The 25,111-nt window shown below is 59.6% G+C and overlaps 1 protein-coding gene across 2 annotated transcripts in view; it reads right to left on the reverse strand.

The window, feature by feature from the left end:
• PPP2R2C (protein phosphatase 2 regulatory subunit Bgamma) overlaps positions 1 to 20,260 on the reverse strand; it is an 81,605-nt gene extending 61,345 nt beyond the window's left edge. Inside the window, exon 1 of one of the 2 annotated variants that reach the window (XM_070399635.1) lies at positions 20,035 to 20,260. In XM_070399635.1, coding sequence (XP_070255736.1) covers positions 20,035 to 20,104 — 70 coding nt within the window. In that variant the 5' untranslated portion in view covers positions 20,105 to 20,260. Of the gene's footprint in view, positions 1 to 19,958 lie in introns of both variants that reach the window. The other variant, XM_070399644.1, reaches the window with a different exon arrangement.
• Between the last annotated feature and the right edge of the window lie 4,851 nt (positions 20,261 to 25,111).

Raw genomic sequence — 25,111 nt, forward strand, 5'->3', positions numbered from 1 at the left:
AACCAAGTGAGTCAAAGATGGATAGCGCAGACGCCCACCGAGTGCCACACAGACCAGAGACAGTCCCCAGGGTCGGACCAGGCTGCTAAGGCCCAGGCCCTGATACCGGCCACAGGAGGTCTGTCTGCAATCCCACCAACTGAGCGGGGGCCAGGGGGGGCCTGGGGCCCAGAGGGGGGCCGTCCGTCACCGCAACAGCCATTCTCTCACCCACTTCCTATTCAGTCTTCCCAACATCACCCAAGCCTAGTGGTCACTCCCCCAGTTTACAGATGAGAAGACTGAGGCCTAAAGGTCACATCATTCGCCCAGGACGACTGGAAACTCCAAATGCATTGCGCCCCCCTCGGGGTCCTCGCTGCAGCAGTTCCCCGAGGTCTCCCGCGTTCCCGCCCTTCTTCGCTCTCCGCTCTCCGCTCTCCCCACCCACTGCCCGCTGCCCAGCGTCTGCATTTCAGAGGCGACCAGGGAGCAGACTTAGTTCCTTCCTTCCTTTGAACACAAGCACTGCGTATGGGAGGAGAATCATGGCACAAACACAGAACGTCTCCTTGTTTCCGAGTGACGACGAGCAGAACTGATGGCGGAGTGCGCACTCCGCACTTTTTTCTGTGACGCGTCAGAACGGTCCCGCCCAGGTCAGAGTCCGGTGGGCACACAAGCAGGCTGCAGGGGTCATTTCTGGGCGGCACCATCACATCCACGGCCCAGTGGCATCAAACACCTCGTCCCACGCCTTCGCAAGGTGACCCCTGGTCATCTCCGCAGCAGCTAGGACATTCCAGAGCCTGGCGTTGGCTGCCCAGGTCTGACGTGACATGCTGGACTCGCGCACATCTGATCGGCGACCGTGCATTTAATCCCACCAACTGGAACCAGTTCAAGGGGATTTAATTAACTATGTTTCCAAAAGGGCAGACTGTCCAAGGCACTTCAGCCTGTTCCACCCAATACCGTGACAACAAGCCACGGCCACTGTCATCTCCCACATGGACAACAAGCCACGGCCACTGTCATCTCACACATGGACAACAAGCCACAGCGACTGTCACCTCCCACAGGGCACTTCAGCCTGTTCCACCCAATACCATGACAACAAGCCACGGCCACTGTCACCTCCCACACGGCACTTCAGCCTGTTCCACCCAATACCACGACAACAAGCCACAGCGACTGTCATCTTTCACAAAGGCACAGCTCGGTAAGCAGGCTGCGGAGGTTGCAAAGTTTTAGGGGAAAATGGAACCCCACTCCTTGGTATGTACCTGAAAAACTCGAAATCATCCATATGCAAAGATATATGCATCCCTATGTTCAGTGCAGCATTATTCACGGTGGCCGAGACACGGAAACAGCCAACATGCCCTGGAATGGGGCCTGGATAAAGAAGACATGGTCCGTGTACACAACGGAGTACTCCCAGCTGTGTTACAACATGATGGACCCGGAGAACATGATGCTGAGTGAAACAAGTCAGACAGAAAAGCTAAGAACCACGTGATCTCACTCATACGTGGGATATAAAACTGAAACTCGTGAACACACACAGCAGTGAGGTGGTTGCCGGGGGGAGGGGGGAGGGGGAGAAGGGGCCCTAATAGAAGGTGACAGGAGATGTGACTCTGGGTGGTGGGCACAGGGTCCTATATACAGGTCTCGTGACACAGAAAACCACACCTGAAACCTATATGTTCATGCTGACCAATGTCGCCCCAATAAAATTTAATTTAAAAAAATAGTCATTGACAAAAATTATTCATTTCTGTAGATTCTTTTAAATTTTGAAAATGCACTGATGTTAATACACACTGACGCTATAATCAATAACAAAAGAAAAAGGGAGCTTTCAATGTGTAACTCACTAATCCGGGCGGCTCACAGGGCTCCTGCTGGCTCCAGACATCCTCGCACCGACGTGATGTTCTGAGGGAAGTGCTGGGGCCCCTCTCGGCCCCCCAGGTGTCCTGCAACCTGAAGCAGAGCCACATCTGCCACTCGGGGGGCCACTGGCCTGGAGCCCACCCAGGGGGCTGCCCTGGACACTCTCGAAGGGCCACACCTTGCCCCCTCCTGGCCTCGGGCCTCGGCACGTTCCCTAACCTCCGTGCGTCTCACCCGTAAGAAGAGTGACAGTGGGAACTACCCCATAGCGTCCACGGAAGGTTCAGGTAAATGCTTAGGACAACGCCTGCCTGGCCCACAGGAAGTGCCCAGGAAAGTCAGCTACATCCAGAGACTAGAGCGCGGCACCTTCAACCTCCCCCCGCTCCCTGCCCAGCACAAGGCGGCTTGGAAGAGGGGGGACTTCACTTCTCCAGCCCCACCCGACCTACCCCCACCCACCCACTGAGACTCATTTTCCCCCAGTGTGGTCTCAGCCCGCCCCCACCATCAGGAGGCACCCAGACCCTAGCCCAGAGCTGGAGCTGGAGTCAGACCTGGGCTTGAGGCCCAGCTGTCTCGTCTCAGGCCCAGGCAGAGATCCTGCTGCCTCCCTAAGCCTCAGTCTCCTCATCTGTAACATGGACGTTAACACCGCCCACCACACGGGCCTGGGGGAAGGACCAATGAACACTGCACACGGCAAGCCTGCTGTGAGCCGGGGTGCGCTGTGCACACGCAGGGCCTTGCGGGAGCCCATGCGCCTCACCGTCCTGAGGACACGTCCGCAGGGGCCCGAGACCCCCAGGCAGTTCCCAGGGGCTCTCCCCCGGAGCCTGTCCTGCTCGGTGGCCCTGGAGACTGGCTGATACCTGCACAGCATGCGCTGCCTACAGCCCACCTTCTGGCCGTCCCTCCCCAGCCATCTGTGAGGGCAGCATCCATGCTCCCATTGACCAGATGAGAAAAGTGAGGCTCGGAGAGCTCCTACAGTCCACATCTTTCTCTGAGCAAAGGGTTCTGCTTGTGAGAAATAAAATCTGCCGGATGGCCCGGCCGGGGTGGCTCAGTGGTTGAGCGTCGATCTATGAACCAGGGGCTCAGGGTTAGATTCCTGGTCGGGACACAGGCTTGGGTTGCGGGCTCGATCCCCAGTAGGGGGTGTGCAGGAGGCAGCCGATCAATAATTCTCTCTCATCATGGATGTTTCTATCTCTCCCTCTCTCTCTCCCCCACCCCTTCCTCTCTGAAATCAATTAAAAACTACATTTTTTTAGATCTTCTAGAATCTAGATGAAGGAGGGGTGGGTAAATGAATGAGACCACAACAGAAAACGAAGGGCGCAACACCTGATTCACCAACTCAAAGCCCGGAGGCCCGGCCACGAGAACCTGGGCGCTGCTGGCCGCCCCCTGAGACCTGCCGGGGAGCAGAGAGCTTCGGGCCAGGACCAGCTGGAGGTCCCCGGGAGCCGGCCTGTAGGAGTCCAGTGGGCAGTGCCAGCAGCGGGGTCACACTGCCGGGGAGAGTGGGGGGCACTGGCCTCTCTGGGTGAGGCTCCCACTCAGACCCAGGAGGCACAGAGCAGGTCCCAGCAGAGGACACACAGCGGCAATCCAATCCGTGGTACAGACACAGCCGGAGCAGCCTCCCACTCCCCGTTTCCATGGGGATCCCCTTGAAATAACCCCAGCGCCAGGCTGCTATTCTTCCTGCGGGGGAGGAGCGCGGGGAAGTGTGATGGGAGGCGGGCGCTCCAGCACCCGGGCTGCGGAAACGCGGAGCCCACGCCTGGCCCACACCTCCCTCCATCCCCACCCCCTGCCCCACCCCCCGCCAGCAGCCATGACCAGGGCCTGGCCCACGCCTCCCTCCATCCCGCCCCCCGCACCAGCAGCCATGACAAGGGCTTGGCCCATGCCTCCCATCCCTCTTACCCCCGCCCCCCTACACCCCCCACCAAGCACCCATGACCACACCTGGCCCACGACTCCCTCCATCCACCCCCCCAGCGGCCATGACCACGCCTGGCCCATGCCTCCCTCCACACCCCCCACCAAGCACCCATGACCACGCCTGGCCCATGCCTCCCTCCACCCCCTGCCCCCCAGCAGCCATGACCAGGGCCTGGGTGCAGCAAGACCATGCCCTGGGATTGAAAGACGTGAAGGAAATTGGCGATCGCACCTTAAGCATTAGCTGCCTCCTTGGAGAAGGCTCCATGTCGGCCCAGGGGACACGTTCTGGGGTCCCCCCAGGGTCCCTCATCGCAGCAGCGTGACCTGGACGAGCCGCTGGACGTAGGGGCCCAATTCCCACGTGCCTCAGGGAGAGCAGAGGGACCAGAAGTGCCCACCCAGCCCGCAGCCCAACCACGGGCTCCCGGCCCTGCAGCGCGAGGCGGAGGCAGTTGCCTGGTGACCCTAAAATTCTGTGGAAAGTCCTCGCTTCCCACAGCTCATGTCGGTGAGGCCTCCTGGGGCGGGCGGGGCTCCTGTCCCCTGTGACCAGACCATCAGCGCCGTGGGCCACAGAGAAGAGCTGGGCTCAGAGCCCCGGCCGTGAGGGGTGACTGCCGCCCGTGCGGGGTGATTGCTGTCGGGCCCCATCTCCCGAGCAGCAGCCCGTCATGGGTGCGGGCATGGCCCCCGGGGCCGGCGAGGACGGAGGGAGGCAGGGGCTGTGGGGAGAGGTGCGGCCCCTGTTCTAGGACTCCCCCTGATTCATGGAGTTCCTGTCCTAGATGGCGCTGGGGGTGGATTTCCTGCAGCAGCAAAATTAGCTCCGGGAGACACCGGGTGCAGTGGGAATAGCATGCGCTCTGGGTCAGGCAAAGCTGGGCAGAACCCCAATTCCACCGCCCTGCTGGCTGTGCAACCCGGGCAGGGAGCCTGGCCTCTCTGAGCCTCTGCTTCTCATCACTGCGGGGATACGAGGTACAGGGGTGTGGGGTGCGGGGTGTGGGGGTGCGGGATGCGGGGTGCGGGGTGTGGGGGTGCGGGGTGTGGGGGTGCAGGGTGTGGGGTGTGGGGTGTGGGGTGCGGGGTGTGGGGGTGCGGGGTGTGGGGGGTGCGGGGTGTGGGGTGCGGGGTGTGGGGTGCAGGGGTGTGGGGTGCGGGGTGTGGGGTGCGGGGTGTGGGGTGCAGGGGTGTGGGGTGCAGGGGTGTGGGGGTGCAGGGTGTGGGGTGCGGGGTGTGGGGTACAGGGGTGTGGGGTGCGGGGTGTGGGGGTGCAGGGTGTGGGGTGCAGGGTGCGGGGTGCGGGGTGTGGGGGTGCAGGGTGTGGGGGTGCGGGGGCGCAGTGGTGCGGGGTGCGGCTGCAGATGGCTGCTGAGTTGAGGCCTGTGCTGCCTGTGACCATCACCCGGCCCTGCTCCCAGCACCTATCCCACAGACACTGGCTTTGCCCGCCTGCCACCAGCGCCCATTTCACCGACACACAGGGTGCCTGGCACTGGGAGGAGGGCTGCCCCCTTCCCCATCTAGTCAGAGAAAACTCCAGCAGCGGCTCGGCCACCCTCGCAGAGCTCGCCAAGCACGTGAAGGAAAACGCCAGATGCCGGCGCAGCGGGTCAGCTCTGGGGACTCCGGCCCCTCAGGCCCTGGGATGCTCCCAGCTTCCTCGCCAACAAGAAGGAAGGCAGGCGGGAGCTGGCCAGCCAGCCCATGAGCTGTCCCGGGCACAGTACCCACCCTGCAGCCCAGGGGGGCCCCGCAGACCTGAGCAGGGGCTGGTTTGGCATCTGAAGGCCTGGGTTCAAATCCCAACCCACCCACTACGGGCTGTGAACCCCTGACCCCATTTGCTAGTCTGTCCATTGGAGACAGCAATTCCACACGCCACGGGGGTCTTGAGCCAGGGCCCCCCAGGTGTTGGCTGAGCCAGCTCCTGCCTGTGCACGCCCCCCCACCCCCGACTCCTGCTTCTCCTTAGATCTTTGAACTCCCTCAGGGCTCAGTGTCTCCTGTATCCCCAATCCCAATCTCAATGCCTGCACATAGCAGGCCCCATCAATATGTGCTGAATGAATTCACTTCTTCCAGGAAGCCCTCTAGGACTTCCCACCCCCCAGCCCTCCCCTGGGCAGCCCCGCCCCTAGACTCCTCCCACCACGGCCCCAGCACTGGCCCCCTGTCCATCTGGTCTGTTCTGGGACGCCTGGGGGGTGGTCCTTGTCAGTCAGCCACAGCCATATTCCCACCCCCGGCGGAGCCCGACGCAGAGCACGCGCTCAATAACCCGTGAGCTGTGCAGGGCCACCAACGCGCAGGGACTCCCGCTCCTAAGTAAATTCCCCCAAACACACCAGTCCTTCGCTCCCACGTGGCCAGGCCTCTCACCTCGGGTCTGTCTTCCTGTCCTTCGGCTTTTCCCTCCTAAACACCTAGGCTCCCCAACTCCACCGGCCTCTTATTGTGCCCAACTCCGTCGGTGAAACCCGACGTGCCCTTCCGTCCGCCTCGTGTTCTCACGTTCTCTCCAGGGACCGACCGCCTCTCGGGACAGAGAGCGGGAAGGGCAGTACCGGGCAGCCCTGGGAAGGGCCTGGTCACGGGGGTGGCCTGCCACTCGGAGAGGGCCGCCTGCTGTGAGTTCAGGAGCCGCTGTCACACAGCCGAGGCGCAGCCGGTGCTCAGCCACCCGCAGCCCCGCAGCCCCGCGCAGCCGGAGTGGGCGGCCAGGGCGGAGAGGGGACACCGGGTGCCCTGCCCTTCCCCGACCCCCGGGCCTCAGTCCTCGAGGGACTTGGTTGGGTGACTTTGGTCCAGTAAATAGCACCCCTGCCTATGTTTGGGACCCCCAAGGGGAGAGGAGAGTTGGGTACATGTGGGGCTGGGCTCCTGAGAAAGACCCCGGGGAAGATGGGGCGTAACTCACACCCAGGACCTGCCATACAGAACCCAGGACTGACTTCGCCTCCCACCCCCATCCCAGGCCTGTCCTGGTGTCACAACGGTCCTAAACCCACAAATCAGAGCCCCCACCACCTGGAGCAGCCTGAGCAGGTGGGGAGGGTCAGGGCTGGGGCCAGGCCCCACAGCGTGCCCGGGAGACGGGGGGCCAGCCCAGCACTGGGGCGAACCAGATCGGGCCTCCTCTGGCATCGAGACCGATCCAGCCGCCTCCTGCTGGCCCAGGGCCACGGTGCCTTCACAACGACACTGCACCTCCCCACTCAGAGGGAGGGTAACCCTCCTCCCATCTGAGTCCCGGGGTGTCCCTGGGTCGCCGGGGCCGTGCCCCGGGTGAGGGCCTCGGACCCGGTGCTCCCTCCCGTCTGCAGGCGTCCTCGCTTCAGAGCACACGCACTGTACCCCACGGCGGGGGCTTCCTGTCACAGGTGAGGAAACCGGCCCCAGGAGGCCGTGCAGCTCCCCAGCTCACTCAGCCGGTCACAGGGGTCCCCAGCCCACGTCACCACCTGTCACCATGCAGCTCGGCTCCTTACAAAGATACAGACGCACGACCCCACCCCGGGTTCGCAGCCACGGCCCAGTTTCTCACCTGCCACCCACGGCCCCATATGGACGTGCCCCTGCGCCCGGACAAATGTCCCAACCGGGGTTTGGAAAACTGGGTCACCTGCAGGAAAGCAGCCACCACCAAGGTGTGCCTGGGTCACAGGGCCGACCCCGGGGGCTCCCAGCTCCACATCCGATGTTCCCTCGCCTGGGACTCGGGGAGCCGCACCGAAGCAGAGTCATCACTGGGTCTTGGGGCCCAGCTGGACGCCCAGCCCCGCGGGGCCTGCAGGTTAGCCCCCCCCTCTCCCCACCCCCCCCCTCCCCCGCCGGCCCAGCGCAGACCGCACCCTCCCAGAAACCCCGCAGGAGCCTCGGACTGGGCCGGCCACCAGCCACACACCCGCCCCCAGGCTGCCCACCCCAGGCCCCAGCTCCGCGTGGTCCGACTGCAAGCCGCCCCTCCGTGGTCAAGGGCGGGGCTGGGACTGAGTGGGTCAGAGGGCAGGGTCACGGCCAGCAGAGTCACCCGGCCACCTCCTCCCCTAGGATGTGACAGTGGGCGGGGTGGGTGGCTCCCTGCACCCGTGGGCCCGCTGTCAGCAGAAAGACCAGCCTCTGCTGGGACCGTCCCGAGTGCCAGGGGCACCGGTGCCCTCAGCCGCCTGTAAAAGGCCCAGGGGTCACTCTCTGGCTCCGGGTCAGAGCTGACGCTACGGAGGCACTCGGGGCGGTGGGCACAGAGGAAGGCTGGCCCCCGGGGACCCGAGTGCCCCGGCCCCGCCCCCGCTGCGATGTGAAAGTACCAGGGACTAAGGCAGGTGGAGGGCCCCAACGAGGAAGGAGTGGAGTGAAGGTCGTCGGCGGTGACCAGCACCTGGGCCCGGCCCCAGCACAGCGCACCCCACTCCTCCTGGCTGGGGGAGGTCGTGACTTCTGGGACGCCCAGTTTCCTCACCTGTAAAATGGGGAGAACCCCCGCACCTCGAGGGCTGTTCACAATTCAGGGAGATGAGCTGCCAAAAAGATGACGTAATGGCTGGGGGGTGGGGGGGACCTGCCACCCTGCTCCCTGGCGGCGGGGAGGGCCGTGCCTGGGGGAAGCCGTCCCCTGGGAGGGGAGGGTGCCATGCCATTCGGGCTGAGGTTGCAGGACACCAAGACCACCTCTGTGACTCAGTGTCCTCCCAGGGAACCTCGGCCTCTCAAAGATCTAACTCCCGCCCCACATGGACGTTGCACGAGATACGCCAGACGCTGAGGACAGCGGTGCACACCTGCGCTCGGTGAGGCCCGGGAGAGGCGGTTCCCAGGGACAGGAAGGGTGCCCCGGCCGGGATGAGGTCCCACTGCAGCCCAGCTCCCGTCCCCTGGACCATGGTCACCTGCTTAGGCCTCCCCGGCTCCAGAGCTCCCGTCCTCCCTCCGGCACCGCCCCCCGCACCTCCCGCAGGCCATCCACCGAGTCAGGTGAGTCCAACACCGTTGTTAAAGCAAGAATGACAGCTCCACAAAGGACTATTATGCAGCCAGTAAGATTGTTTATGCGGACGGTGATAGCCGGGGAAATGTTTACCGCATGTCCAACGCTTAAAAGCTGCACAAGTGGGTTTCTGTGGCAATCTGCAAGGACGGGGGTAGGGGGGAACATAACACGGAAACAGAGGCTCGGGGCAGGGCGATCGGGATGTATTTACCTCTCTCTACTGCTGCACTTCTCTGCTGATTATTAACAAATAAATATGGAGATAAAGGCAAAGTCTGCTCACATGCACACCTTAGCTCCCAGAGGCTGACACGTCACGATGACGGATGAGACCGCACAGCCTCAATCAACAGCCTCGCCTCTCCTGGGGCTCTGAACGGGCCAGGGTGTTTGACCACGGTTCACACTGAAGCCGCGTAGGAGCCACCACCGTTCAGGCCCCAACTCCTTCAGCCAGTTCACCCGGGATGGGTCGTTCCAGAAGCAGACAGGCCAGCTGAGGGTCATGATTCTCTCTCCTCATTGATGTTTCTATCTCTCTCCCTCTCCCTTCCTCTCTGAAATCAATAAAAATGTATTTAAAAAAAAAAAGAATCGGACTGCCCTGAGGTCCGATGTGAGGGCGTGCCATGTGTCTGCTCGGCCATTCAAACACGAGACCCAGCCCTGGTGGGGACCAGGTGTGAGCTGCGTGCTGCAGAAGCAGCCATGTGCAAGGTCGGTCTCTACCGCGTTGCGTGGGACAGGACCCGGGTCCTCCGCGTCGGGCGGGCCTGGGCTCCGGTCCTGTCTTATGATCTGAGCTGGCTCATCCCTCCCCGCTGGCACTGGGTGCCCTAGCTCCAGGCAACGGCTAACACAGGCTCACAGAAGCAGGAAGGAAGTTACTGGAAGGCTATGAGGGAGCCACAGCCTTGAGGAGAGGGCACAGCAGTTGGGCAGGGGGCCTCAGGCAGAGCAGGAGCTGGGCAGGACTAGGGGTTCTATTTCAGGGACCCACAACTATTTCATTTATCTATTGCTGTGTAACAGGTCACCTCAAACATCAGTGGCTCGCCCTGGCTGGTTGCTCAGTGGTTAGAGCGTCGGCCTGTAGACCAAAGGATCCAGGGTTCAATTCCCAGTCAAGGGCATGTATATGGGTTGCCGGCCGAGTGCGGGAGGCAACCAACCGATGTGTCTCTCTCACATCAATGTTTCTCTCTCTCTCTCTCTCTCTCTCTCTCTCTCTATCTCTCTCTCTATATATCTCTATCTCTAGCTCTCTCTCCTCCCTCCCTTCCACTCTCTCTAAAAATCAGTGGAAAAATATCCTCAGGGGAGGATTTAAAAAAACAAAACACATCCGAGAGATGCAAATCAAAACAAAAATAAATCAGTTGGTTGCCTCCCTCACTTGGCCTGCAACGCAGGTACATGCCCTTGACTTGGAATTGAACCCTCGATCCTTCGGTCTGCAGGCCGACGGTCTAACCACTGAGCACCAGCCAGTAGTTAGAGCAAAACAAAACAAAACAAAAAAACCCAACAAACCACTCCTTTTGCTCAGGAACCTACGATCTGGGGGGTCTTGGGGGGAGGGCAGGCACCTGCCACCCGGGGTCTCAGAGCTGGTGAGCCTGAGGAGGGGTCCTGGCAGGAGAGGGCTGTGCCCTGGGGCTGCTTCCCGGGATCCAGGCAGCCCCACCCCATCGCCTTCCAGACCCACCAGGCAATGGGGGTCCGGACACGGGTCAGGGACAGTGCGGGGGAACCTTCCAAAGCCAGAGTCCGCCATGGGATGGGGGTCTCGGTCAGAAAAGACTGGAGAGCCAGGCCCCCCACTGCAGGGGCAGGACTCCGGGTCGGGTCAGAGTCAAACCACCGACTGGAAGGAGACACTGGTGAGACCCCCGGCACTGCGGGGGGCGGGGGGCAGGGGCAGAGTCAGAGAGCAGGCGCCAGTCCTTTGTGCGGAGGGTGGCGGTACTTGTTCTGTGGAGGTGCCTGCGGATGCAGGTGAGTTTGCTTTAAAGCCCTTCGGCCAAAAGGAGGGGAAAGTGAGTGAAGAAAGTGCAGCAAAACCCTGAGAAGACCTGCAGCGAGGGGCTGGGTGAGGGACAGGTCAACAGAGCGTTCCCTCCGTGTTCATAGAATTTGAGTTTTCACAGATGCCTTTGAAGTTATAAAAGTGTCAGAAGCCGCCAGTGACGATGCAAGTAGCTCCGTGATTGAGACTTATGCGCAGGTGCGCAGCCTTTCGCTTGGGACAAAGCCCGGTGGGGAGTCCTGTCTCTGCCTCCCGAGGGGAAGCTGCAGCCTCACCGCTGTCCCAGGTCCACAGCCCGGGTCCCAGGACCGCAGCCCGGGTCCCAGGGCCGCAGCCTCGGCAGGGCAGGGAGCAGGAGGCCAGGCCTGTGCAGAGGTGGCCGGAGCTGCCGTTGGAGATCCCATCCCTGCGTGGGCAACTGGGGCCTCTGAGCCGCCTTTGTCCTGCCTCAATGGGCCATTCAGCCCAGGGCTCGGGAGACAATGGTCCCCACTGTGCCAGGAGGCAGTGCCCGTCCTGGGCAGCACGGCGGGTCCCAGTGGGCCTGTTCCCCAGGCAGCTGGCAAGTGCCTCCTGGCCTCATGCAGAGGGGCCTGGACTGCCACTTTGCACAGGTCACTTAGCACATGCCGCTCCTCCCGCCTGGAATGTGCTAGAATGCCATGTCCTTCCTCCCTCTCACCTCGCCCTCATTCTCCCTGCCTAGCATGCAGTGGGCATTCTAGAAATAGTTGTTGAATGAATGAATGAGTGCGTGAGTGAGTAAGTGAATAATTGAATGAATGAAAGAATGAATAATTGAACAATTGAATGAGCAAGTGAGTGAATGAGTGAGCAAATGAATGACTGAATGAGTGAGTGAGTGACGGCAACCTTGATCCTCAACGTTCAACACCCAGCATCTCCCGTCCCCCTTGGTATATACAGTGGATCACGGAATGTCTGTTGAACAAAAGTGGAAAGAATATTCAACCTCATTGGTATTCAGACAGGAATTAAAACAAATACTTTCCATCCATGATATTTGCAAAGGTCAAACAAATTAGAATACCTAATGCTGAGCGGCATGTGGAAAACAGAAACTTTCTGGAGAATAATTTGGTCATACGTGTCAGGAACATTAAACACGTTCATGATTTTTACATAAAATTGCAGGCATAGGACTCGCTCTTAAGAAAATTATTCCAAAATCTGGGGGAGGGACATAAGTAGGGAGTCTTCAGACACAGTGTTCATTCACTCAGTGTTGGTTATAGAAGCAAAAAAAAAAAAAAAAAGCCACCTAATTACCCAACAATCAGGAGTGATTAAGTGAACGATGGCTTGTGTCGTGGGCTGGGTGTGCAGCCGATAAAGGAAGTGGGGAGGCGGGGCTGGGGTACCCAGTTACACCCTCCTCTCCTCCCTGCTAGACTTGGGAACACAAAGACCTACTTCGTTAACAGTAAACTTGGGGGCATGGCCGGGGGCTCCTGCTCCACTGCCCCTCCCCGGGCCTGTGGGGAGAAATGGGTATAAAGGCTGGGATCTAAAATGAGAGAAATCGCCCGGCCGCGTAGCTCGGGGGTTGAGCATCGACCTATGAACCAGAAGGTCATGGTTCAATTCCCGGTCAGGGCACATGCCTGGTTGTGGGCTCAGTGCCCAGTGGGGAGTGTCAGGAGGCAGCCGATCAATGATTCTCTCTCATCATTGATGTTTCTATCTTTCCCTCTTCCTTCCTCTCTGAGATCAATAAAAATACATTTTAAAAAATTTAAAATGAAAGCACTCAGTGTCTCTAATTGGAACAGCCACGAGTTGAGCAGCCCCTTAAATACTATAACCCCACCCAATAGGGAAAAGTTGCCCAATGGGTGATAGGCTCTCACCATTTCCACCAATCACAAAAGCCAAGGGGGTGGGAGGCGGGCCATGGAGTCCACCATCCCAGGAAGTCCCGCCTTCCCCCTATAGCATGGTAGGGCCACCTACATAATTTGTGGGTCCCGGTACAAAATGAGCACACAGAGCCCCTTGTTCAAAAAGCAGCGGGAAAATGTCATGAAAGGTAGTAAAATATAATAAAAGCCTAATATGCTAAGTGTCCGGTCTACCAGTCAGCCATTCATCCAATCAAAGTATAATATGCTAATGATATGCTAAGGCCGCTCAACCGCTCGCTATGACATGCACTGACCACCGGGGGGCAGACGCTCTGACCAGTAGGTTAGCTTGCTGCTGGAGTCCAGCCGATTGGGACGGAGCGACATGGGCCAGACACACCCTGGAGCCCTCCCTTGGTCCCTCCCTGACTGGCCAACCTCCTCCATCCCTCCCCGGCCTCAATCATGCACCGGTGGAGTCCCTGGGCCTGGCCTGGGCCCTCTCGCAATCCAGGACCCCTCGGGGGATGTTGGAGAGCCAGTTTCAACCCGATCCCGAAGGCCAGGCCTAGGGAACCCACTGGTGCACGAATTCATGCACCAGGCCTCTCGTTAAGATATAAAGTCCTTTCCTTTTTCCATGACTTGTCATGGCGTCACTTATTTGCTATTTAATGCCAAGTGAAATAAAGGAAAAGGTTTAAATTATTGGCATAGGTTTTATTGCTCATCATTCTGTGGTGCAATTCAAGTTTTAATGCACATCTAAGCGCGTGGACCTGGGACGCGGAATCACCGAGACCACAGTCGGCAGCTGGGGGTTCTGACTCGCATGTGCTGTGTTCTTCCCAGAGCAGTGGAAACGCCGCCCCAAACCAACTCGTCTGTTTTTATTCAGCTTTTTCTTCAATCCTCACCAGAGGATATTTTTCCCATTGATTTCTAGACATGAAAGGGAGGCAGGAGGGGGAGAGAGAGAGAGAGAGAGAGAGAGAGATCTGAGAGAGACACATCAATCGGTTGCCTCCTGTACACACCGCTACCAGGGCTGGGGAACCTGCAACGGAGGTACGTGCCCTTGACCAGGAATTGAACCCACGACCCTTCAGTCCATGGGCCAATGCTCTAACCACTGAGCAACCAGCCAGGGTTCTTTTTTTAATTTTTATTGATTTCAGAGAGGAAAGGAGAGGGACAGAGAGATAGAAACGTCCGTGATGAGAGAGGGACATCATTGATCGATCGGCTGCCTCCTGAACATCCCCCTCCCCGCACCCGGGGAATGAGCCTGCAACCCGGACATGTGCTGTGAACAGGAATGGAACCATGATCTCTTGATTCACAGGTCCATGCTCAACCACTGAGCCACACCGGCCGGGCTTTAATCAACTTGCTGATGCTCACACACTCTGCACACACCTCTATGCTGGCTCAGTGACGGGACGCGGAGGAGGAACCAGGTGGTCCTGCTTCCCCTCCTTCGCATCAGTGATCAGCTCACATGGGAAGTAACCGGGGCAAGAAAGCATCGGATCGGGTTCCTCGGTCCTCGGTTCCTGCTGGAATGGCACTGCCTCCTTCCTGCGTCCACATCGCGTTCTGGCTCACACCGAAAGCAGGGCCTCTCGGGGCTGCCGCCGCCGCTGCTCACGCAGTCACAGACGCGTGGAGTCCCACCGGCCCCAGCACGCGTGGGAGCTCGGCCACACTCCGAGCGCGCGCGGGCGAGGCGCGATGGGAGCTGCACGGAGCCGGCGCACGGGCCGCCTCTGCTCCCACACAAGCTCCATCGTCCCCAAAAATATCACTTACGAAACACGGGTTCACGGCTGCAATGATTAAAAGCTTCAAGGTGGCAACAGCAGGCCGCTGAGCCAAGCCAGGGTCCCTCTGAGCGTGGGCCCCACATGCCCGCACAGCAGCACACGCGAAGCCAGGCCTGCAGCAAAGCCCTGGAAAATGCCCACAACCTCGTGCGTAACTAGGGAGCAGCTTTCAAAACGGTTTGCAAGGAGAGATACAGCGCTTCTTACACACGGACACGGGCGTGCTAAAAAGACGGGAGGAACGACCCCCAGCTGGAACGGGGCATCTGGGAGGGACAGCAGGCCTCCCTTCTGCGCATTGGCACTGCTCCTCGCACCGTCTCCCTGAGGCCCAGCATGTCACAGGCGCCCCTCCCAAGACCTCAGACACCTCGTACAGGAACACCCCGTGGCTCTGCGGGCTTTCAGGACAAACGCCAAACGCTGTCGCAAGTACACAACCAGGCGGTGGTGTGGAAACTCTGATTAGAATTCGATTTCCACCTTGCAGAGAGAAAATGAGAAAACCCTACTCGGTGACTCGAGTCAGGGTTAATGAACAGTGAGCGAGTGTGGCCTGCAGCGTGACAGTCTGGGGAGACTGAGAGCGACAATACCCCGCACAGGGCAGGCCTCTGGAGTCCACATGGCCTCCGCTCCTTGGGGCCTTGTGACACCAGGGCGGGAAGCGGTGCCGGGAAACTGAGGCTCGGGGAGGCCATGTGCTCTAGGACCCCCAAAAGTGACCTCTAGCAGCCTCCGTCCCTCCCCACCCCTGAAATGGAGACAGCGTGAGTTTGTAAAATCCCAGGGAAGCTTATGCAAGTGGCATTCCTACATGGAGGCAAAGGAGCAAAGATCTCAGCAGCCCACATCCTGCTTTTCCAAAGTCAGAGGCTGGCTCCCCCCGGCCCCCTGGGCTGGCTCTCCTGCACCCCCTGGGCTGGCTCCCCCTCACCCCCTAGGCTGGCTCTCCCACACCCCCTGGGCTGGCTCTCCCGCACCCCATAAGCAAGTGCCCCTCTTAGCTGCAGTTTCTGGGGTGTGGATGGCGTTGGGTGGCCAGTCTGACTCTGACCCTAAAGAACAGACATAACTGTTAGCGGGCGATGTTTATTAAACGCTGGCTGTGCCCAGGCCCTGGGCTGGGCGAGTCCCATACACCAGGCTATTTAAAGCCTCGGGTGGGAGTTCATGGAGGAGAGGTTGCAGCATCAAACGATTGCACATCCCTCCTTTCAAGTGACCTAAGCAACAATCTGGAGAAGAAACAGGCTGGGAGAGACGGCACAGCCCACCCAGGATTAGGGACCAGGGCCAGACCCCACAGGACACGGGTCTCCTGACTCCAGATCCTGGGTATCTCATCGGGCCGGAAACACCAGCTCAGAACCCCAGGCAGGAAACCAGAACCGGAAGCTTTGATTGGAACCCAAGAAAAGAGATGGAAGACGTTTCCTACAACAGAAAGCAAGCAACTCAGAACCCTCCGGGGCTCGTGAATCTTGAATCTGGTGGTGGCGAGTGACAGGCAGCTGTCTCGGGGTCTGGACAACTGTGAAGGCTGTTCGAGTGGGGGTGCCAGCGGCGGCAAGTAACAGCAACTCGGCTTAAGCCCCTGGCACATCCAGAGGCGGGTGCAGATCAGGCCAGGTTCATCCAAGGAGTCAGAGGTGTCTCCTGCACCCCCACTTCTCACTCACTCTGCCCTGCCATCGGCAGGGTGGCTGGGCTTCCGTGCTCCGTCACAGGCCGGGGCTGACTTCCTGCGCTCTCTCTCCTTCCCACCCGACCCCAGAGCAGCTGCCTCCCCGCCCTGGAGCCAGTCGGTCAGAGGGGAGTGGGGCTGCCCTTGGATCACGCTGGCTGCACATAATTGGATTAAGTCTCCTGCTGGGAACCACCCATGTTCTCCGGAGGGTGAGGACTAACTGTTGGGAATCAGCCACAAAACCCACCACAGGGTGCAAATCTGGCTGAGGCGGGGTTTCCCCCAGGCGGCACCCCCTCACCAGCAGGGCTTAGGCCTGGGCAGAAAGCTGACATTATCCAGGGCACGAGTTCAAAACATGAAGGCAATCCCATGCGGTAAAAAATGCCCACATGCTGGATGGAGAGACGCCTCTGTCCCCTCCTGACCTTGCCAGTTCCTGAGTAAGTCCCTTCCCTCCTCTGAGCTCCCCCTTTCTGCCCTCAACTCTGTAGAGATAAACCGATTACTCTGAAGTCACGTGGCACACACACAAGGATGGCAAGGACACAGGGTTAGAGAAAAGGGAACATTTCTGTCCATGGATGAAAGAGGCATGTGCGTACGACAGAGTTTAAGGGCAGAGAAGCTGCAGGGAGGGAAAGCTGTGGACCCAGCAGAAAGCATGCCCCCAGACTGCATTCTCTGTCAGGCGTCTGGGAGTGGCTGTTGCTTCCCAAAGAGGCCCAGCCACCTGCCACCTTCCCGGCCACCTCCCTGGCTGTGAGATCCTGTGTCTGGTCCATCACTGCCTGCCCAGAGTCAGACCCAAAGTAAATGCTGCTCTAATTCACACTAAGGTGTGAATGACTAACAAAACCTAAGCTCTTCCCAAGGTATTTGAGACTTTACAAGAGACTCAGAAACTCAAGGAGGACTCCTACTCATGAAGATGGCATTTAACTTGAGCCCCAAAGGATGAGAAGGAGTCAGCCAATAGAAGAGCTGGGGGGAGGTGTTCCGGGAGAGGACAAAGCCAATGCCATGCCTGGAAACAAGGAAAGTGGCCTGCTGACGGATTAGGAAGGGGATCCGAGCATCCGTGGACCAAAGGACCAGGTGGGACAGGCATTCGCACACCTGGGTCTTTTGAAAACTCCCAGCATCCACTATTTGCTCGTGGAGTTCTCACTGGAACAAGACATTTACATTTTAACGGCGCGGTTATTAAATGCTCCTAACAGAACCAACTCTGGGTTGAGTGCTCTCTATATTAGCATAATCGCTGACTGTCCCAGCAACCTCGGAGGTCATTAGCACTTCTCCCTTCACAAAGGAAGAAAGTGAAGCTCAGAGGGGTTTAGTGACTTGTCCAAGGCTTCACAGCACGGAAAACAACAGAAGCAGAATCTGAACACAAGTCCCTCTGACATCCAAATCAGTGACTACCCTGTGCTCTGAGCACAAAATGCAAGTGAGATGCAACAGTGTGAGCATCGGATTTCACACAGGGAGGCCAGAGCTCTATCATTCTACTTCTAATAGTTTTGATATTGTCTCCTCCACTAGACCCTGCCCTCCCTGAGGCAGGAGCTTCTGATCTTCCCTCTGCATCCCTGGCACCTGAGCCCTACACCCTACAAACAACTGGCGCTCAGTCTGGTGTGCGGACAAAGGCCAAGCCTCAGTTTCTTCATCTGTAAAATGGGGAGAAGGCGTATGTGGCTGTTGTGTGAGGCCCCAGAGCACCATGGGAGCTCAGCGTACTCCCACTGCTAGTTACCAATTTACAATCCCCAGGCGGCTCCTTCCTCCACCGTCTCTCCTGACGCTCACAGGCACCGAGGACCTGTAGGCAGGATACAACCCACTCCCATTTTAAAGATGGGGAAACTGAGGGGGGTGGGTCTCTTCAACATCACAGGACCCCCTTCTAGAACATGGGCTACCCAAGGGCAGGATCTCTGTCCAGTCCCCTGGGCTAAAAAAGTGACCGGCACATAGTAGGTGCTCAGTAACAATCTGCTGAATGAATGAAGAGGAACTACAGACCCTCAAGTCTCCTCGGCTGCAGGGAGGGAAAGCTGTGGACCCAGCTTGCCCTCCCTGTGAGGCGGGGGAGCCGTGAAAGAGAAGGGGCAGAAAGGATGAGAGGACTCCGTGTCTGGGGTCGGCCCCTGTGGTGGGGGAGGGGGAGGCTTTTTACTCTCAATCACTCAGCCCTGCGCTGTCCCAACCTCCATGGAGATGGGAAAAGGCGGCTTCCTCCAGGAAGCCAGCCCGGAGTGACCTGCCAAGACCCCCTCGCTCTGGGCCAGAGCCTGACCACTGGGCACCTGCCAGCAGCCCAGAGGCCTCTCCCCGTGGGGCACTCAGCAGCGGGGAGCAGAGAGGACACAGGACACACACGGGCCTTCCTGGACCTCCCAAGGCAAGGCAAGCGGCAAAGGGCCCGCCCAGCCCTGGGAGGGGCAGCCCCGCTCCCTCTCCCACACACGCCCAGCAGCAAGCATGACTCCACGGTTCTCTTCCGGGGAGCTGGGAGCGCCACCCGCAGCACCCGCAGCCCGGGGTGCACACCCAGCCTCTGCCCCCTGGGTCAGGACGCCCTGGGAGCCGCCCTGCCTGGGCCCAGCGCTCTCGGCCTCCGCGGAGCTCGGGCTACCGGCTGGGCTTCATTTCCGGCGGAGCAGGCAGCAAGGCGGAGGACACCGCCGGGAGGCGAGTCACCGTCGCCGCTGCGGAGCCCGCACAGGCTCCCCGACCCAGGTTCCCGGGCACGGGCTCCCTGACACGGGCACCCACGCGCACCAGCCCCGCGGCACGCCAGGCCCCGGGCCCCTCCCACTGGGCGCCCATCGGGGACCTCTTACTAAAAGCCCACGAACACTCCCGCAGCTCGTTCGGCAGCGGCCAGGGAAGAGGCAGGCTTCCCCTAACCCCGCCAGCTGGGCAGATGCGCGGCCCCACTGCAGCGAGCTGACACCTGGCTGCCCCCCCCCCCCCACCCACCCCGTGCGCTGCCCTCCGCAGGCCCTGCCGCCCACGTCCCCAGGGCGCGGTGGAGGGGCGCGCAGGGACCTTGGAAGTTCCTGGCCTCAAAGAGGAGGCATGGACCCTCCGAATCCCTCCAGCCTCTGGGCGGGGTTGGGCTCGGGCTTCTAGGGCCAATTTAGAGAATTTCACATGCAGGGCCCTTTAGGGGTGGCGTGTCCCACTTTTTTTTTTTTTCAAAATCTGACAGTTTGGGGTCAGCTGCTTCTGTCTGAGTATAACTCACCAGGAATAAAGGACCAACCCCAAACCCGCCGCCTCCTCCCACCCCCTCGGGCCCTGCCTGGGAGGCACAGGGAGGGGCAAGGGCAGCGAGACTCCCCGGAATCTGGCGATGCTTTTTTTTTTCTTTCCCCCTGAGTCCCTCTTCGTCTCGGGGAGTGGACAGCCTAGAACATTCTGCGGGCTTGAGGCAGGGCCGACACGGCAAACCCAGGGTCCTAAGCCATCCCCTCTCCCGGGATTTCTGCGCCAGATTCGCCGCAGGGCGGCCTGTTTAAACATGACGGCCCGGGCCAACTCAGGGCGCCGCCAGGCCCGGGCGGAAAGCTGCCTGCCCGCGGGCGGCGCGGAGGAGGGCGCTGGGCAGCGGGGTGCCGTGGGGCTCCCTCCCTCCCTCCCGGACCCGGGGCGGGGCGGGGTGGGGTGGGGCGGGGGGACACGACACACAGCGCGCGGTCCAAACCTTCGGAGGGCACTCGGTGCGACGGCATCCCCACGCCGCGGCCGGCCGGAGGGGGCCTCAGACAACACTACGTTACCTTCAGTCACATAGCTGTGGTCCCGCAGGAAGCTGTGGTTAATTTTCCGCGTGTCCGTGTCCTCGCCCATTGAAGGCCGTGCCCGGTGCCCTGGGCATGCCCCGCCGCCGCACACCGAGACAATCCGCAGAGGTCGGGCCGGGCGCGCGAGCCATGCCGCCGCCGCCTAGCAGGGGCGCGGGCCGCCGGGGCCCCGGGGGGCGGGCATCGCGGCCGGGCGGCCGGGCGGCCGGGGACGGGCGGGGGCGGCTGGGCGGGCGCCGCGGTCAGATGCGCGCGCGGCGGGCGGGCGGCGGCCGCGGGTGGGGGCGGGCCGGGGCCCGGGCGCGCATCCCTGCCGGTGCGCGCTGCGTCCGTGCGCCCGGTGGCGGCGGCCTGGTGTCCGGGCGCCTGGCTGCGGCGGCGGAGGGAGGGAGGGGACGCGCACGGCGCTGCGCCTCCCGAGCCGGGGCCGAGCCGGGCTGCGCGGGCTGGGGCCGCCGCCGCCGCCGCCGCCGTAGGCCCCTCCCTCGCGCCGCCCGCTCCTCCGCCCCCGCGGCCGCGCTGCCCGCCGCACCGGCCCCGGCGCCCTGCAGGTGGAGCGGCCGCAGAGGCGGCACCTGGGCGCTGCGGCGCTCACGGTGGGCACCTTTGGTGCCGGTGACGCAGCGGGGGACGGAGGGAGGGAGGAGATGGCCGGCTGAGGGAGGGGGCGCTGGCCAGCTGCGCTGTCAGAGGGCACCTTGAGTGCCCAGGTGCTGCAATTATGGAAGAGATGGCCAATTGGAAGGGCATTAGAAGGGGGGGGGGGGGCAGGAGGTCAGCGTAGGCGACACCGGAAGGACGGGGGAGGGCGGGGTACAGGATGCCCTTCTTTGGTAGAAGAGGTGGGTAGGACCCGTTCGGAGGGCTACCCCAGCGCAAAACCGCATCTGTGGGAAGATGCTGGGTGGGGTTGGGGGCCTCAGGGAGGGTCAGCACTCTACAAGGTAAAGGAAGCTCTAGATGAGATGGCTGGGAGTAGGTGGCCTCCTCCAGGCAGAGCTCCATGATTTCTCCTCATGTCACCTCTCTACTTACTGGTGAGACAGTGTTGGAACATCCCTGGGTCACCCCCAAAAACAGGCTGTAAAATGGGACTCCCTGCCCCTCCCCATCCTTCTCCCCACCAAACCCAGGGCTTCTGCCAGCAGGGACCTCCCGCCTGCCTTCCCTTGTTACCAGCATAACCTGAACCGCATGGTACACAGTGCCTGGCACCGCACAGGCCCCCCCAAAATATCAGTCCCTTCTTTCATTGATCTGCCACCTCCTCCAGGCTGACCCCTCTGACTGCGAACACTGTGACGTTGCTACTTGGGGCTTTCTGGAAATAGTGCCATAGACCAGGGGGTGTTTTGTATCTGGTTTCTTAGGTTCCACGTTTGTTTCTGAGGTTCACTCACTAGTTTACATTACCTGCAGCTGCAGTGTGTTCGTTTTCATTGCTGTATAATATTCCATCGTACAAACTCACTGCGGTGAGTCCTCCTGTGGATGGGTGTGTGGCCGGGTTTTGGCCTGGAGGCGATTGTGAATAAACACGTCGCAGCAAACACGTCGCAGCAAACACGGGGCCTGGCTTCCGTGGGGTGTAGACCCTCCTCAGGGAATTGCCGGTGATGGCCGGTGTGTGGAGAGCTTAGCAGCTGATGTCAAAAAGTTAACCAAGGAGCTGATAGGAGAGTCCCTGTTGCTCCGCAACCTCCTCAGCCCAGGTGTTGTCACTGTTAGTGATTTTAACCATTCACCTCCCCCACCCGGGCACCTGGCACCCCTCCCGCTCCCCACGCAGGAGGAACTGGAATCCTGCTCTGCCCTCACCCTCACCCTCACCCTTCACAGCCCGCCCATCTCCCAGGCTCTCAGAGCTCCCAAACCCTCCCTCCCACCACCTGCAGCACTGGGCTCACCCTCCCTCAGGGGGCGGAAAGCTGACTTTCCTGTTCGAGGCTCCAGCATCCACAGGCTAAAGTCTAAAGATCTCACAGTGCAGCCCCAGCCCGCCCTCCCGCCCATCCCCTGGTGCAGCATCCTTCTTCCCCGAACATTCGAACATTCGCGGTGAAACCGAGCCAGGCAGGCCCCTCTAACACTACATCTGTGCACGCTGCCCCTGCCTGCAGTGCCGTTCCCGCACCTGCTCCTCCCCTTGGGGCTCAGCCTCACTGTCATGACCAGCGGTGATCTGGCAGTAGCTGCCCGCATCGACTGGCCAGCCATGGGGAGGTCTCAGTGCTGACCTCACACATCCTCCCTCCTGTCTCCTGCACACGGGGCAGATGTGCACTTCCCAACCCGCTTAAAATGCGCCGTAGTCGTGCGACTAGCTCTGGCTGGTGAATGTGGGGAAGTGACTGGTATCCTTCTGAGTTGGAGCTTTGAGAGCATGAGTGGTTTCTCAGATTCTTCTTTTTTTTCCTAGACTTAGGGTCTTGAAAAGGTACCTATCATGATAGACCCTGTATCAGCTAGGGACCCTGAACGACTGCAAGAACAGGGGCCCATATACAATGTGTGGGGTGAGCAAGACACAAACATGTGATATGTTTGGTCACTAAGATGTGTGGCTTGTTTGTTACTGCAGCAAAACTTCCCCTGTGCTGACTGCTACGTCCCCGTCTGCCAGGTGGTGGCTGTGCACTCTGCATGCGTTATCTTAATCTGTCCAGAAGCACGAGGACTCTGCCTCAGCCAGAGGGCCCGGGTGATAGTGCAGCCATGGCTGCCCCTGCCAGGGGTGGTGGCTCACAGCGTGGACATCCCACTCGTGCTACATGCCCACGTCGAGTTGGCTGCAGCTCTGATCCCTGTCTTCTTTACTCTGGGAACCAGGCAGATGGAGGAGCCCCAGATGTGGACATTGCTGGGCTCATGGCAGAGGCAAAAGAGGGAGACGGAGCCACGAGCTCACTCTTATAGTTTCATTGGCCCAAGTCAGTCACAACGACCACTCATGAGTTCAACAGGGCGGGGAGGGACATGACTGGTCACATGGCCTCAATGGAGCTCAATAGAGCACACAAGTCCAGTCCTCCCCAGGGGGACACTGCACATACTTTATACAATAACTAGAGGGGGGGCCCTCAGCCCGGCCTGCACCCTTTAGCAGTCCGCGAGCCCTCGGGGGATGTCCGACTGACGGCTTAGACCCTAGGACAGTGATGGCGAACCGTTTGAGCTCAGCGTACCAGCATTTTGAAAAACCCTAATTTAACTCTGGTGCCATGTCACATACAGAAATTTTTTGATATTTGCAACCATAGTAAAACAAAGACTTATATTTTTGATATTTATTTTATATATTTAAATGCCATTTAACAAAGAAAAATCAACCAAAAAAATGAGTTTGCGTGTCACCTCTGACATGCGTGTCATAGGTTCGCCGTCACTGCCCTAGGACATCCTTAGCACTGCCGCCACCCACTGCCACTGCGCTCACCAGCCGTCAGCCCAGCTTGTGGCTGAGCTGTGCTCCTCCTGTGGGAGTGCACTGACCACCAGGGGGCAGCTTCTGAATTGGGCATCTGCCCCCTGGTGGTCAGTGCGCGTCATAGCAACCAATCATTCCACCACTCGGTTGATTTGCATATTACCCTTTTATTATATAGGACTAGAGGCCTGATGCACAAGGATTCATGCAAGAATAGGCCTTCCTTCCCCTGGCTGCTGGCACCGGCACCCGGGACCCAGGCCTTCACTCTGGCCTCTGCCTTCAACCTTCGCTCCGGGCCGGAGCCGCCTCTCGCTCGCTCCGGCTGGCTCCATGGCCGCTGCCCAGAGGCCGGCCCTCAGCAGCCGGCCGGGGCTTGTGGGAGGCTTGGCTTCCTTCATTATTGGGGTGACGAAAGAAGCCAAGCGTCCCGCCTGAAGGAAGCCAATCGTCCCACCCGCTCCAGCCAGCTCCGTGGCTCCGGCCGGCACCGCCATCTTTGTGGCTATGGGCGCCGCCATCTTTGTTGTGGAGTGACAGTTAATTTACATTTTACTCTTTTATTAGGTAGGATACCCTACAGCACTCATTTTATAAATGAAAAAAATAAAGGCATCAATTCACTTTTCCCAAGCCGCCAGCTAGCAAGTGAATTCCCAGGTCTGTGAGAGTCCAAAGCTTGTAGAGTCACCCATATTGACTGGTACTAATGTGAACCAAGAGGTCACGGTTCGATTCCCAGTCAGCGCACATGCCCCGGTTGCAGGCTCGACCCCCAGTGTGGGACATGCAGGAGGCAGCCGATCAGTGATTCTCTCTCATCGTTGATGTTTCTATCTCTCCCTCTCCCTTCCTCTCTGAAATCAATAAAAAATATATTCTTTAAAAGAGAAAGAAATGGGCACATTCTGCAAATTAACACTTTCCCCCAGATGGGAAAGCACACCACCCATGACTGCAATGAATTGATGATTGCTCCCACCCCCAGCCCCACCCACCTTGATGGGTGTTGTTGTCCACCTCTTGAGACTTCAAACACGATTGCAGTTACATCACTTTTCCTCGTTCCTCGTACCCGCGTGGGCCGGTTTCCTAGGATGGACACCTGGGGGGGGGGGCGGCGGGGTACGGTGTATGCAGCTATTTAACTTCCTACGTGTGGCCAACTTGAGCAATAATGTACACGCCTACGACAGCGTGTCACATTCTGAGTGATGCCTGGAGTTGACTTTGATGCCTGGCAAGTTGGTGGGCGAGTGCTACACGGGGACTGTTTGATTTGCGTCTCGGATTGCAGTGAGGCCGACAGTCTTTCTGTCTGGCCGTTGGTGGTTCCACTTCTGCGAATTGCCTGTTCGTCCCTTTGCCCGTTTCCCCATTGGGCTGTTTGGCTTTTTCCGGATTGATCCCTGGAGCGTCTTACATAATTTTACCACCCAGCCTCTGCCTGCTGATGCGTGCTGCGAACATCCTCTTCCAATGTGTTGCTTTTCTGTTAACTTTGCTTATGGTTCTTCTTTTCCTACAAAAGCCACTCATTTTAATGTAGTGAAATTTATCGATTATTTTCCTTTAAATATTTTGCCTTTTGCGTCCTGTTGAATAAATCCATCTCTACCTCCTGAG

This window comes from Myotis yumanensis, unplaced genomic scaffold (assembly GCF_028538775.1).
Source record: "Myotis yumanensis isolate MYYU_CA2020_CCGP unplaced genomic scaffold, mMyoYum1.0.hap1 SCAF_1, whole genome shotgun sequence".
In the NCBI taxonomy this organism is placed as follows: Eukaryota; Metazoa; Chordata; class Mammalia; order Chiroptera; family Vespertilionidae; genus Myotis; species Myotis yumanensis.